Source organism: Oryx dammah, unplaced genomic scaffold (assembly GCF_014754425.2).
Source record: "Oryx dammah isolate SB20612 unplaced genomic scaffold, SCBI_Odam_1.1 HiC_scaffold_29, whole genome shotgun sequence".
Classification (NCBI taxonomy): domain Eukaryota; kingdom Metazoa; phylum Chordata; class Mammalia; order Artiodactyla; family Bovidae; genus Oryx; species Oryx dammah.
Genome location: NW_024070213.1, coordinates 89,846,552 through 89,860,684, shown reverse-complemented (window position 1 = coordinate 89,860,684; position 14,133 = coordinate 89,846,552). Strand labels below are relative to the sequence as shown.

Here is a 14,133-nt window from a genome sequence, read left to right as displayed (position 1 = left end):
GTCCTTCTGAAGCAGAACCAGCCTGGACATCTGTTACCCTATTACCCTGGCCCCTCCTCTACCCAAAGAGCCCAGACCCACTGAGAACTTCCACTGGAGATCTGGGCAGGGATAACCCCAGTGATTGCAGGGCAGCGAGGGGAGATAAGGCAGCCAAATTACTATAATGCAGGAGATAAGCTGAGCAAATGCAGGGTTCGGGACCATTTTATAGGGAATTCATGGGAGTTCAGGGTGGAAGAGACAAAAATCTCAGAGGGGAGATGGTAATTTCATAAATGGAGAACCAAGAGGCCCTAGGTGGCCTGAAAGATATTCATGAACTACATATTAGGCTGACTCCAGCCAGCCCAGCCCTCTGACTATTTAAGGACTGAGCAGGGACAGAAAGCCCAGCTGTTCTGCGCCCCTCGCCTGTCCACCCAGCAACCAGTGACCTCCACCTCCCAGTCATGAGCCGCCAGTTGAACCTCTACCCCGGTGGGGAGCGCCTGGCCTTCAGCGGCTGCTCTGCCATCATCTCCAGCCGGGTCAGCAGCAGCACCACCTCATTCCGGGCCAGCGGCGTCAAGGGCACGGCCACCTTCGGCAGCAGGAGCCTCTTCAACTGCGGGGGTGGCCGGCGCCTGGCCCTGAGCTCCACAGCCGGGCGAGGTGGCTCCGCGTTGGGTCCCTGCATGGCCACAGGTGGTGGCCGCCGAGGAGGCTTCGTGGGAACCATCTTCGGCAGCGCGGGGCTGGGGCCCACGTGTCCGTCTGTGTGCCCGCCGGGCGGCATCCCTCAGGTCACTGTCAACAAAAGCCTCCTGTCCCCGCTCAACGTGGAGCTGGACCCAGAGATCCAGAAAGTGCGCGCCCAGGAGCGGGAGCAGATCAAGGCTCTGAACAACAAGTTCGCCTCCTTCATTGACAAGGTTGGTGCTGGAGCGTCTACCGGTCCATGCCTTGGTGACCAGTGTACATGCGGGTCTCACTCTGCCCCTGCCACTGGCGTGGGAACTTGGGCACGTTAGTTATGCTCTCTGAACTTCCCTTGCCTCTTGTGTAAAATGGGCACAAGAATAGCTCTAACCCCATAAGGTTATAATGAAGATGAACTGGATGTTTCTAAGGTGCTTAAAACAGTGCCCAGCATACCTTCACCCCGCCCTTCCCCTTAAAGAGGAGCTTCATTCCTTCCTTGCAGGAAAAGACTCAGGAAAGGGAGGGAGGTGTCAGGGGCAGGAGATGCATAATGGGCCCCCTGAGGGCTCTCACTACCAAACAGAGAGATGGGCTTGCAGTTCCAGGACAGGGGGTGTCCCAGGACAGGATGGATGCCTGGTGGGTGAGAAAGACCTAGAAGGTAGGAAGTGGGTTAAGGATGTAAACCAGGAAGGTTTTTAGAGGAGGTGAGAGGAAAGGGCTAGAACAGTGAAGGTGCTGAGGGGAGAAGATTTGGAAGGAGAGCATGTCAAATTATGTGTGTGTATGTTGTGTAGGTGTGTGTATGTCCAGAAATTGGGGCAACAGAGAAGATGGCTCTGGAGTCATAGGCAGTGACCCCGCTGAATGGGAGGAGACAAGGAATGGGTTTCTCTTGTCTCCACCTGGAAAGATCTAGACCATGAAGGATATGATACTAATAAGAGCTGATACTCCTCAGTGCCTGGTGTTGACCCAAGTGGTTCTCATTTATCAACCCGTGATTCAGTGATCACTGTATCTTGCAGAAGCTCATAAGACAGAGGGAAGCTAAGAAATGTGCCAGGGTAATAGAAGAGGCAGCAACAGTAGCCTGTGTCCCTCCCAACTATACATGGGAAGAGGAAGTGAAGTATTGGAGGACAGAGGGCAGGAGTGGAAGAAATAACTAAAGAGACTGGTAAGAAGAGGAACGTTGGTGTAGCAGAGGCCTGACATTATTCAGCACAAAAATGAGAAACCTTCCGTCAAGTATGAATAGATTTGTAAAGATGTGATTGTTGTTTAGTTGCTCAGTCGTGCCCGACTCTTTGCGACCGTGGACTGCAGCATACCAGGCTTCCCTGTCCTTCACTATCTCCCAGAGTTTGCTCAAACTCATGGCCATTGAGTCAGTGATGCTATCTAACCATCTCGTCCTCTGTCATCCCCTTCTCCTGTCCTCAATCTTTCCCAGCATCAGGGTCTTTTCCAATAAGTTGGTTCTTTGCAACAGGTGGCCAAAGTATTTGAGCTTCAGCATCAGTTCTTGCAATGAATATCCAGGGTTGATTTCCTTTAGGATTGACAGATTTGATTTCCTTGCTGTCCAAGGGACTCTCAAGAGTCTTTTCCAACACCACAATTCGAAAGCATCAATTCTTTGGCATTCAGTCTTCTTTATGGTCCAGCTCTCACATCTGTACATGGCTACTGGAAGAAGCATAGCTTTGACTACACGTACCTTTGTTGGCAAAGTGATGTCTCTGCTTTTTAATACGCTGTCTAGGTTAGTCATAGCTTTTCTTCCAAAGAGCAAGTGTCTTTTAATTTTGTGGCTGCAGTCACTGTCTGCAGTGGTTTTAGAGCCCAAGAAAATAAAATCTGTCACTGTTTCCATTTCCCCCCCATCTATTTACCATGAAGTGATGGAACCGGATGCCATGATCTTACTTTTTTGAATGTTGAGTTTAAAGATGTGACAATCTGCCTCCAAAACCAATGAAAGAAACAAACCAGGAGCAATTTAGACTGCATGTAAGAAAGAACATGCATATTACCAGAGTGACTTTCAGTGCCATTCTGCAGTCACTATTTCTTCCTCCAAAAACACCAGCATTTATAGCAAAAGATGCTGCCTTATCCACATGGTAAGTCATGGTGGCAGATGATAGACAGCATTGCTTACACCCACTTCCTGATTTCATTTAAAACTGGATCCTGTTTCTTGTCTTAGAGACAAGGTGGGCATGTCCCTCTGGCTTAATCCACTCTCTGAGGAAACTTGCTCTTTCCTGACTCCCACTGCAGGATGACACCTTCTGATTTCTGGGGCCCTGTCCTCACTCTTGAGAGGCAAGAGCACTTGGGGGGCAGGGTTTGGGGGCTATGACTACCATTTTCCAGGTGAGGTTCCTGGAGCAGCAGAACCAGGTGCTGGGGACCAAGTGGGAGCTGCTGCAGCAGCTGGACCTGAACAACTGTAAGAACAACCTGGAGCCCATCCTCGAGGGCTACACCAGCAACCTGCGCAAGCAGCTGGAGATGCTGTCAGGGGACCGGGTGAGGCTGGACTCGGAGCTGAGGAGCATGCGTGATGTGGTAGAGGACTATAAGAAGAGGTGAGTGGAGAGGTGGAGAAACACCACTGGAAGGTCTTGATTATAGATGAGGTTGTGATTTGGAGCCAGCAATTTTGTCTTCTTGGATCCTTTGCTGATATCATTACTACTCTTTCTTGTAAGGGAGGGAGAGAGATCTAGACAGGATGAAATGTAGGAAGAGAAAAGATCTACCCAAAATGGTGCTCCAAATTGCCCAGGAGATGATGTGCTAATTTTAAACATTGAAAATGGAAGAATGTGGGGTGGGGGAGAGAATTGTCTCAAAACCAGATGAACAACCCAAATGGCTTTGTAGCTCCTCCTGAGTGAGGTTTTCTATAGGAGTTGCCAGGACTCCTATAGAAGGAGACATCCTTCCAATCTCAGAACACATCTTAAAGCTAAGCAAAAATGAGTTTTTAAGTTTTTTTTTTTTTTTTTGTCCATGGTGAGCCATCTCCATGTTGCTGAATTCCACTATTAAAGAAAACAGTTGAGAGTGTGCTTGGACGGGAGATGGTTTCTCCTTCTAAGTTGAACCTATGAGGAGAGAGAGTGATGCCCCATGCTTGGTGTGATCTGATATTTTGGTGGTTTGCTTCCAGGTGTTAGGATTTTAGGGGGTAGGTGACTTCTTCCACAAGGTGGTGAAGATGGTCAGAACTGGGGTTTTTTTCTTGGTTCACTTTTGATCTGCCCATCCATCTCTACTGAAGTCCCCCTAAAGTGGAACTCTGGCCTGAGCTCTGTATGGAGCCCCTGAAGGTGGCGGTGACATAGTCCTGGACTTCTGAAAGCACACAGATTGTGGGGACAGGCTTCAAGAACACCTCCAGAGAGGCCCCTGTTTAAATATGTGTTCACACTCAAATACAGTTTCCAAAATTTTGGTTCATTTAATTTATAGAAGGCATCTACCATCTAGCTTAATTGGAAATCTAGCTTTCGTTGTGAAACCAGAGAAATAAGAGTTGCTTTCTATCAGAAAAAGTGTGGCTTCATATTCAAATTCAAGTCAAAATATGAACATGCACTGAGGACTATCTTAAAATCTACTCAGCAATAAACTAAGGGTGACATCTTGTACAGCATGTTACTGAAAACATTAAAGGTTAAAATGATGCAGATTTAACATAATTAATACATCTATATTCTAAAACAAGATAAATCCATGTGTACTCTGTCATGGTTTAACTTTTAATTATACATTTTAATCTGTTTTTAAAAATTATATGTTATTTATTAAGTCCATAGTAATGCAAAATGCAGTTTTTCTTTATAAATGTTGTATGTGTATATTGAACTCTGATATTCAATTTTTAGAAGTAAATGATGAGAAGTTATTTATAATACATGAATGTCATCAATTTTGATAGCCATCATGATCAAACTTTTCCAATGTATTTTATGAAGTAGAAAGATATAAGGTGCTAAAAGCTAATTGGTCTTCAATTAGCATATAGTTTTATTTTTGTTAATAGGATGGATATAATGTGATAACATGTAAGATAATATGAGATAAAATTGTGACGGAAACAACTATTTCACAGTATAACTTGATAGAAAGGAGTTTTCAACTATCTTTTGAGTAACACACATAGCTGCTAAGTCTGCTGCTAAGTCACTTCAGTCGTGTCCGACTCTGTGCGACCCCAGAGACGGCAGCCCACCAGGCTCCCCCTTCCCTGGGATTCTCCAGGCAAGAACACTGGAGTGGGTTGCCATTTCCTTCTCCAATGCATGACAGTGAAAAGTGAAAGTAAGTTTGCTCAGTCCTGTCCAACTGTTAGCGACCTTATGGACTGCAGCCCACCAGGCTCCCCCATCCCTGGGATTCTCCAGGCAAGAGTACTGGAGTGGGTTGCCATTTCCTTCTCCAATGCATGGAAGTGAAAAGTGAAAGTAAGGTTGCTCAGTCCTGTCCGACTCTTAGCGACCCTATGGACTGCAGCCTTCCAGGCTCCCCCATCCCTGGGATTCTCCAGGCAAGAGTACTGGAGTGGGGTGCCATTGCCTTCTCCGAACACACATAGCATCTGAGATAAATCATATAAGCTATTTTCTGTGTTTTACCCAGGGCAACTAGAAAAATCTGTGTCTCAGAAAATGTCCCACTGTTTAAATACTTTAAATAACCCAGTTCACTAACCTGTACTACTTCAGCCATCCAACACAACTTTATTTTCTTGGCAGCCAGTGATGTGACTTAGGAAGTAAAAAGCTGAAAAGAATTGCTGAAGTTAATATGTATGAAAAATAGCCCTTTTGGGGGCACAAATCATTTCTTTCCAATGCTTTATTTTGTTTGCTCTCACAAATATCCTGTATTATGTTATTTAAAAAATCCTATTACTCTTTTTAAACAAAAGGCCGCATGGATAGGAGGCAAAGCAAGAGGGGAAGAGGGAGTGTGAGACCCCAGCCCCACACCCCTTCCCGACCTACCCCGTTTCTGCTTATATATTTATACTCCAACTACAAGCCCCTGGGGGGGAGGTGACGTGTTCTTTGATAATAGTAAGGGATGGAATAGTGAGATCTTTAAGTGAAATGATCAGTGCTCTTGACCCTCCAAGCTACAATATGTGGGGTAAGGAGAATATCTCACCCCCATCCAAACACCCTATTTCCAAGACCTTGCTTCACCTGTGTAAGAAACAGGCATAACTTACAGAGTGAAGGTGGGAATAGCATTTTGCTTGGTGCCTGCGAGGTTTCTTCTCCGACTAGGGCTCGCACTAAGGTGCCAGCTGGTGGGGAGGGGGGTGACTTTCGGTTGTCATGAGGAAGGTGGGACAGCAGAACGTGCATGATGTCTCCATCACAGATACATTCCCAAGTAGATACATTTTAGGGTAGCCTGACTATGAGCGAAGGAGCTGCACATTGATTCCTTTAAACCTGTCCTTGTCTCATCCCCTTTGAGAAGGCTCTCTGTGCCCTGAGGGAACATAAAGCGCAGGTTGTGGGTCACTGCCTTGCAGCTTTTGGCACAGAGGCGATTGCTCACTGCTCAGTGAGCATTTGCAGAATGGAACTGTCCCACTGGTGACGCTCCTTTCTCTTGCCCCTCACAGGTACGAGGTGGAGATTAACAGACGCACAGCTGCTGAGAATGAGTTTGTGATGCTCAAGAAGGTAAGAGGCGGGTGGGGAGGGCTGCAAGAAGCCTGGGGGCTCCCTAGGCGCCTGGCGTGAGGATGTTTGTAGGATGAGGAAAGGGCCCTATGGGTCACTTAGTCTCTAGCAGAGATGGCTAGGATTCTAATGTCCCACTTATCTCTTCAAGCCCCTTGCCTGGGCAGTGTGCTGCTTCCAGAAGCTGTCAACTTTAGATCCAGGTGTAGCTGTGGCCCTACACAGTGGTTGATTTGCTCTCAGGGATTGGGCCTCCCAGTGAAGCATGGCGGAAGGGGAGAGAGCAGGGAATCTGGGGCTCCTTGTGGCAGGAGGGAGGGCAGGGGGAGAGGCAGGCCCCTCTCTGTGTTCCCCAGGACGTGGATGCCGCCTACATGAACAAGGTCGAGCTCCAGGCCAAGGTGGACTCCTTGGCAGATGAGATCAAGTTCTTGAAGTGCCTCTATGAAGGGGTAAGGACCCTGCTGAGCTCTCTGGTGTGATCTGTTCTTCTTGCAAGTGGTTTCTGGCCCTTGGCCTGGATGGTCACATGACCAAAGGTTGGCCAAGAGGCCTTTTGACCTCTGTACTGACCCACATTGTCAGTACAGCTGCCATTTGCTGAGGCCCTACTATGTGCTGAGTAGTAGGGGTATGCTTTGAGGAGACTGCGATGGAGGAGAAATGATTCCTGTTCTCTAGGAATCATAGTCCGGTAGGGAAAACAGCATGTAAATAAGCTTTGGGAGAGCAGCGGAATGGAGAAAGGTGAGCAAGATTTCTGTGGGTGCAGGGAAGGGCATGGACTCCAGCCTGAAGGAGCAGAATGAGGGGAGACCTGGAGCTGGAGTTGCGCTAAAGTATGAGGGGTCCGGAGAAGTGGGGGCTCACTGGCGACTCTCTAGAGGACCGAGCGCTGCCTAAGGAGTTCAGACTGATCACGGTGGCTGTTGGTGCAGAGAGAGTGGGTAGTGTGGGAGGAGTCCTGCAGGTGTGATGGAGAGGGCAGTCCCACGCTGGGTGGCAAGCTCCATGTTTTCATCTCACACCCACAGGCGTGAGCACCGCAGGCCTCTGATGAAGGCAGAGCTCATGTGCCGAGGAGGGGCAGGAAGGGGAAGCAGGGGATTTGCTGGAGAGGATCAAGAATAGGGACCCCCGCCCACCTTCAGAAACGTTTAACTGACTGCCCTCCCCTAACTGTCCTCCAGGAGATCGCTCAGATCCAGTCCCACATCAGCGACACGTCCGTCATCCTGTCCATGGACAACAACCGCGACCTTGACCTGGACAGCATTATCGCCCAGGTCCGTGCCCAGTACGAGGAGATTGCCCTGAAGAGCAAGGCCGAGGCCGAGGCACTGTACCAGACCAAGGTGAGCTGAGGCCCAGAGACCACAGCTAGCACCCTGTCATCATGCATGCACGTGTGTACTTATGCATGTGCGGGCATGTGTGTTGGGGCTGGGCAGAGACTTCCTGCTTCTTGGAGTTGGGCCTTGTGGAAATGCCTTCCTATGGTCCAGAGAGATCCACCACAGCCGTGGCAGGTATTGGGGGCCGTGTGTGGGCTTAGCCCTTCCCTTGCCAAGGCCCTTGCTGACAGCTGAGGCCACATCAGTCACAGCATCAATGAGATTCTGATGCCGTTTCTGTGGACAATCCACTATCTCAGCTTTCCTTCCGTTTCCAACTTTGTCAAAACAAGGACGGGAAGTTCAGGTTTGAGAAACCGAGGATCCTGTTGAACTGGGGCCGGGTCTTCCTATCCAGAAGGAAAGGGTTGTCTTTCTCCCCCTCCCTCTCCCCTCTCCCCTCCTCCCCTTGTGACTGTGCTGCTTAGATAAAAAGAATGGTGCCCCGTCACTCTCCCTCTCCTCCAACACCCTAAGGGCTGAATTCTCAACTGTCCTGTGCTCTTCATCTCTTGTCCCCCAATCTCAGATCCAGGAGCTGCAAGCCACAGCGGGCCAGCACGGGGATGACCTCAAACTCACCAAGGCTGAGATCTCAGATCTCAACCGGATGATCCAGAGAATCCGCTCGGAGATTGGGAACGTGAAGAAGCAGGTGGGTTCTATGAAAGGAGTCAGCTGACAGCATTCATTGGTTTGAGACCAATTATGGTTTGGTACAGTCAGTATGAGAGCAGTTGTACCAGACTATACAAATGAGAAGAGCATCCTGCCCTTCCCAGTACCGTGAGGATCTTGCACCAATCTGTATGAAGCTCATTATTACAAAGGGTAAAACAAAATCTCTCAGGAGAGAACAGTAGGAATCCATATGGAAGGATGTAGCATCGTTTGTTGCGCATCACACTCCCTAAGTGCTGCAGGGCTTCCAAGGGGCTCTGGATAAATGAGAACCCAAGTGAGGCTTCCTGTAGGAGGTGGATTACCTTGGGATGGAAGGCAGAAAGGAGAGGGAAGGGGGTCTGGTGAAGGAACCCACAGGAGCAGTGGATGTGAGGTTGGCATGTGTGCTAGAAGAAAAGACGCCCACCCTGAGCAGAAGGTCCATGATGGGTGGGTGGCAGGGAGCAGGAACCCCTAGGTAAGAATGGGTGGATTATGGGCAGTCTTCAAAGAGCGCAGTGGACCTTAGACCCAGTGCAATTGGTGAAAGGGTTTGGAAATTTCCCATGATGAATCTGTGCCAGAGGAAGGAGAGCCAGCCGTGGATTTTAGAATCTTAGAAGAGAGTGGAGAAGGAAGACGCCACCCAACCCTGACCCCCGCCACACACACACCCAACCCTAGTCTTGGCACGGGGCTCTGCTCAGTGTTTGCCCTTTCCTGTGGTCGTCTGTGGGGGGCACTACACTGAACGTAGTCCATAGGAACGCGATACGGGGCCACCCACGCTTGTGATTCCAAAGCAAGCAGACTCATGAATCTCCCAAAGTTTGTGGAGTTTGGTGCAAGGATTTAAGGTCTCAGCTTCCTGGGCAAGTCAAGTTCCCTATCTCTTTCCTTCCTCTGCCCTGCTTGTGCATGGGCATGTGCGCGCACACACACACACACCCCTCCTCCAACAGTGAAAAGAAAAAAGATAGACTAATTAAGAACCTATGGTATTTTTATTTAATCAAATTCTGCATAAATGAAAGAAAAACACAAGGTGTTTGAAGCTACTTTTGGTACCCAATTACTCTATTTATCTGATAAAATGCTCTGTGTACCAGTTTAGGCAAACTTATTACCAGAAAATGACATTTGTGATGAAAAGGCCACCGTGCTTTGGAGGTCAGGGGAGATGTCCTCCTCGGGGAGCCAGTGGGGGTCACTGTTGATGCTTGGTCCCCAAGACGGCTCCTCTTGAGGGCTCTCAGCCAAGGTGCTTTCCTGCCTTTGGACCTCTCCACCAAAGAAGCCCACAGTTACATACACATGCAGACTCTGCATCCAGTGGCTCCAGAATCCAGCTGCTAATTGTGTCAAAGGAACCAACATTTCAGGTCCTCCTTTCAACTCATGCCACATTCACAAGACCCAAGCTTCTGGAGTCCCCCAGGTTCACCTGCAGGATCTCGGTCAGTGAGAAAGAACAGAGGACAGTTTGGTGGAATTCGAGTTGTAGAGTTTATTGCAGCCTCCCTAATAATTAGGTCTCCACAGTCCTGAGGATGGTGATGCTTTTCCCTGGTTCAATAGCTGGGTCCTAGGTTTTTCTGCTGAGGCTGTGAACACTCACCCGAAACACTGTGGATGCTTGTATGGCTGGGGGCCTGCCTGGGTGAGGAGGGTAGCACCACCTGCACAGCAGTGAAAAATTCCATTTGGCCTTGGGACCAGCTGCTGTCCTTGGGGTGAAGCAACTTTGACTCCAGAAGAAGGGGACAGATCCTTAGATCCCACCAAAGCCTAACCCAGTGACTGGCAAACACGCTCATGACTGAAAGGCTCAAGACAACACTCCATCTGCCCAGCTTCCCCTGGATGCAGTGCTGAGGCCCACTTGCAGTTTGCTTCTGCAAGTAACACCTAAAAGTGAAGTTTGTAAACTAGTAAAACCTGTTAGTTATGCAAAAGTATTATTGGAAGCTGTTGCCTTGTAACATGAGTCTCTGTGCAATGTGGGAGGCCAGATCCTCTGTGGGGTAGGATTATTGGATAGACATTTTATTAATAGGAACTTGATTGGTCCCTATTTTTTTTTCACTATTTACAGTATCTCCCAAGATATCTTTTACACTATGGGGCAGAATTAAGGCCAGTGACCCAGAGACTTTTTAGGGTTGGTAGAATTTTTAAGGTTGGCAGAACAGGCAATGCTATAGACTAGGAGGGAGACGATGGAGCCATGTGCCCAGCTGGCCACCTTCTCAATCAATACCTTTCCCCTCCTCTCTCCCAAGATAAGGACACTCCACCTTTACATGCCCATGGCATGATCTGGACTGAACTGTGCCTGGAGTTGGGGGGAAGGACAGATTCTAGACATCACCTCTAGTGATGTTCAGAAAATGGGAAAACCAGAAGGACCTCAAAGCATTTACCACCAATCAGGATCAAAAGAAGGGAGGTCTTCTGAGCAGAATCTCAGAGCTATGCTCTGACCCAAAGCATTGAATCCATTTGCCCCTCAGTGCTCCAACCTGGAGATGGCCATGGCCGATGCTGAGCAGAGGGGCGACTGTGCCCTGAAGGACGCCCGGGCCAAGCTGGATGAGCTGGAGGCCGCCCTGCTCCAAGCCAAGGAGGAACTGGCCAGGATGATGCGTGAGTACCAGGAGCTGATGAGCACCAAGCTGGCCCTGGACATGGAGATCGCCACCTATCGCAAGCTGCTGGAGGGCGAGGAGTGCAGGTGAGGGGGAGGATGTCTTTTGTTTGGAGCATTATCTCTGTGCTTTAGTAGGAAGGTTGAGGGCAAAGAGTTTGGTTTTGTTCAGGTCCTACTGAGGTGAAACTCTATTAAAATGGTTTTGACATGGTGCGGTAGGAAAGACCAGAGTTAGACAGCAAGAAGGACAAGACTGTAAACATCCCAAAGAGGTGGCAGGGGAAGAATTGAAGACATTGAGAAATAGAGCATCCCTGGCCCTTCATGATTCACTCTTGAGGCGAGTGGGAGGGGCAAGACGGTCTCCAAGAGTCACCTAGGTTCAAGGTTGCTCTGGCAAAGCCTGAGGCCCAGCGAGGATGTGAGCTCACTCCTAATTGTCTCAGACCTAAGGCATAACTAGTCGGAAGCAGGAGCACAATTATCCCACACATCAGATAATCCCAAAGCCACTTTGATGGGGAGGCTGACTCCCTGCAGAAGACTTTTCGTCTTAGTTCTCTGTTTCTTGAGAGGTCCCACTCGGGTGTTTGGGAAGGAAGAAGGCTGGGCTGGAGTGGAAGGCACGTCTGAGAGGAGAGGCTGATTCACAGAGGAATCTCCCTGGATCGAAGAGGTTTAGGGAGGTTTATCTGATTTTTTCTCTCCGTCTGCAGGATGTCTGGTGAATATCCAAATTCTGTGAGCATCTGTAAGTATCTGCAGTACCTAGTTCTGCCCTTGGTCACCTACCAGAAGTCGAAGTCCCTCTATTTTCATGACACCAAAGAGAAGTTAGAATAACAATAACAGAGTGGGTTAAGGGGAGACTTAGGGGCACAAAAAGGGAGCTGGATTTAGTAACCAAGGAGAACAGTATTGAAATAGTTGTGAAATACTACTTTAATACAGGTTATACAAAAGTATATACCTTTGTATAACCTGTAGAGAGATCAAATGATATCCAACAGTATATAGTCCCAAAGTCTACTGTAAGAGTGATACTTAATGACTACATTCCATTTCTTTGAGGCTAGTCCATAAGAGAGGTACTGGATTGAAGTAAGAAGGAATGAGAGGAGCCTGACTGGCTGAATGATGGAAAAAGCAGAAATAACCTCCTGCAGACTTAAAAGCTAGAGAGAACGCAGGGTTCTATTGTAGGGTACTCCCAGCAGCCCCTGTCTTTAGCAGAAGCATCAGAAGGCCTCCTTGAAGTGCCTTTCTTCATCTGGTCCTATCCAGGTGGAAATTCACTTATAAAGTCTGCTAGTGCTTACAGTCTGGCATTGATAGATCAACATAGAATAATTAGGAAAAGGTCAAATACATGGGGTCAAGTACGTGAAAAATGACCAGTGCTGATGAAAATCTCTTAGTAAACTAAAAATAGACAATGGAGGATGTGTCTCTATGTGAAGCCGCCCAAGGGGAGAGAATTAAGGGAATGATCAGGATGTCCCAGGAGGCTGAATGAACTGGGTCTTTTCTTGCTGATTGCAGCTGTCGTCAGCAACACCAGCGCTGGGGCAGGAGGCACTGGCTTCAGCATGGGCTTTGGTGCCTCGAGCTGTTACAGCTATAAATCCTCAGCGGTGGATGTCAAAACCAAAGGCAGCTGTGGAGGCAGTGAGCTCAAGGATGCTCCTGCCAAAACCTCAGGCAGTAGCTGTGCAACCAAAAAGGCCTCGAGATGAAGGGCAGATGAAGGCTGCTCACGAGCAGAAAGCTGCAAACCTCACCCATCTCGCCGTGTCCTCATCTCCTCTTCTGGGTCCCCTTCCCAAGTCAGGAAGTGCTTCCTGCATAACCACAGCCTTGGTCCCATCCCTGCTCCTTGTTCCCAGTGGAGTAATGCTCTGACGCAGGGAGTCCAGCCACAGGCTCTCTCACGACCTCCTCCTTGGGCACCTTTCTCTGGGTCACTGCCCTGTATGCAGAGATTACACACATCCCCAGGATGCTTCTCTGTGACTAGGCGCAAGCCCCTCTGTCCTCGTACCTTTCTGGGTCTTCACAGTCAAGGGGTTCTCATTGTCCTCTGACTGGGGTCATGCCCAGTTCTCTGCTTCTCTGCAATAAATGGTCAATAGCATCTGATTCTCAGTGTTGAATCTGTTGTCCGGCATACTGACATCTGAGTTGTCCCATCCAACTTTTCTTGGTGCAGCTCCTGCTTCCCTCTGGATCCCTGGTCTGCTAAGGATCTTTGCCGTCTGGTCCTGGACCAGGGAGGCATTGGTTGGGAGCTGCTCCTTGTAAACAGCAGAGATTTGTTACAGATTTGCCTCTAGGCAGGCTTGGGTCTTCCTGGGCACCTGGGCACTTACTCCAGGTAGGCCACACAATGGCCCTGTGAGATGAGAACAGGCGCCCCCCCCCCCAAAAGACGCTCTGGCTGCTGTGATCAAGGAGCTGAGTCACCGCAGGACTTGGGTGTCTGAGTTTCAGCGCGGCTTCCTGCCCCGCCTCTCAAAAGCTCCCACGGTCCTTACAACTGTCCCTTGTTGTCAGAGAGTCAATCCTGCTTCTTCCTGTCCTCCTCAGTCTCTTGCCAACCCACCTCTATCTTGCTCTCCCACAGCAGCCTCGCTTTCCTCTTCTTCCAGCTGATTCTTTTCCATCCTCAAGTTTGAGGCCAGGGCGCCCACCTGCCTGTGTATGCCTCTGAGTCTACTGTGTCCATGGAGCAGTGGCTCACGAGCTTTGGTGAGTCTGGCATCGTCAGGCACAGGGAATACAGGAGTCAGCAAACCGGCACGTAGAGCCTGTCCTTGGGGAGCTCACAGTCTGGTGGGGAGAGTAAAAATCAGCAATTAACAAAGAAACACAGGATATATCAGGCAGTGATGATTTCTGTGAAGAAAAATTAAATGGAGTAAGAAGAGTGTTCTTTAACGCATGTGTATGCTTCTGTAAGAATGTTTTCACAGAAGCAGTTGACACAGTCTCCTTGAACAAGGTGCTGAAGAGCAGAGTCCTC

At 49.0% G+C, this 14,133-nt stretch overlaps 1 protein-coding gene across 1 annotated transcript; it reads left to right on the top strand.

The window, feature by feature from the left end:
- Nucleotides 1-417: 417 nt before the first annotated feature.
- On the top strand, nucleotides 418-13,250 carry KRT72 (keratin 72). Its single transcript, XM_040234204.1, has 9 exons — nucleotides 418-914; nucleotides 3,070-3,284; nucleotides 6,344-6,404; nucleotides 6,761-6,856; nucleotides 7,595-7,759; nucleotides 8,328-8,453; nucleotides 10,975-11,195; nucleotides 11,828-11,862; nucleotides 12,654-13,250. Exons 1-9 carry the CDS (start codon nucleotides 453-455, stop codon nucleotides 12,845-12,847), a joined length of 1,575 nt encoding a protein of 524 aa, XP_040090138.1. The 5' UTR covers nucleotides 418-452; the 3' UTR covers nucleotides 12,848-13,250.
- The last annotated feature ends 883 nt before the right edge of the window (nucleotides 13,251-14,133 follow it).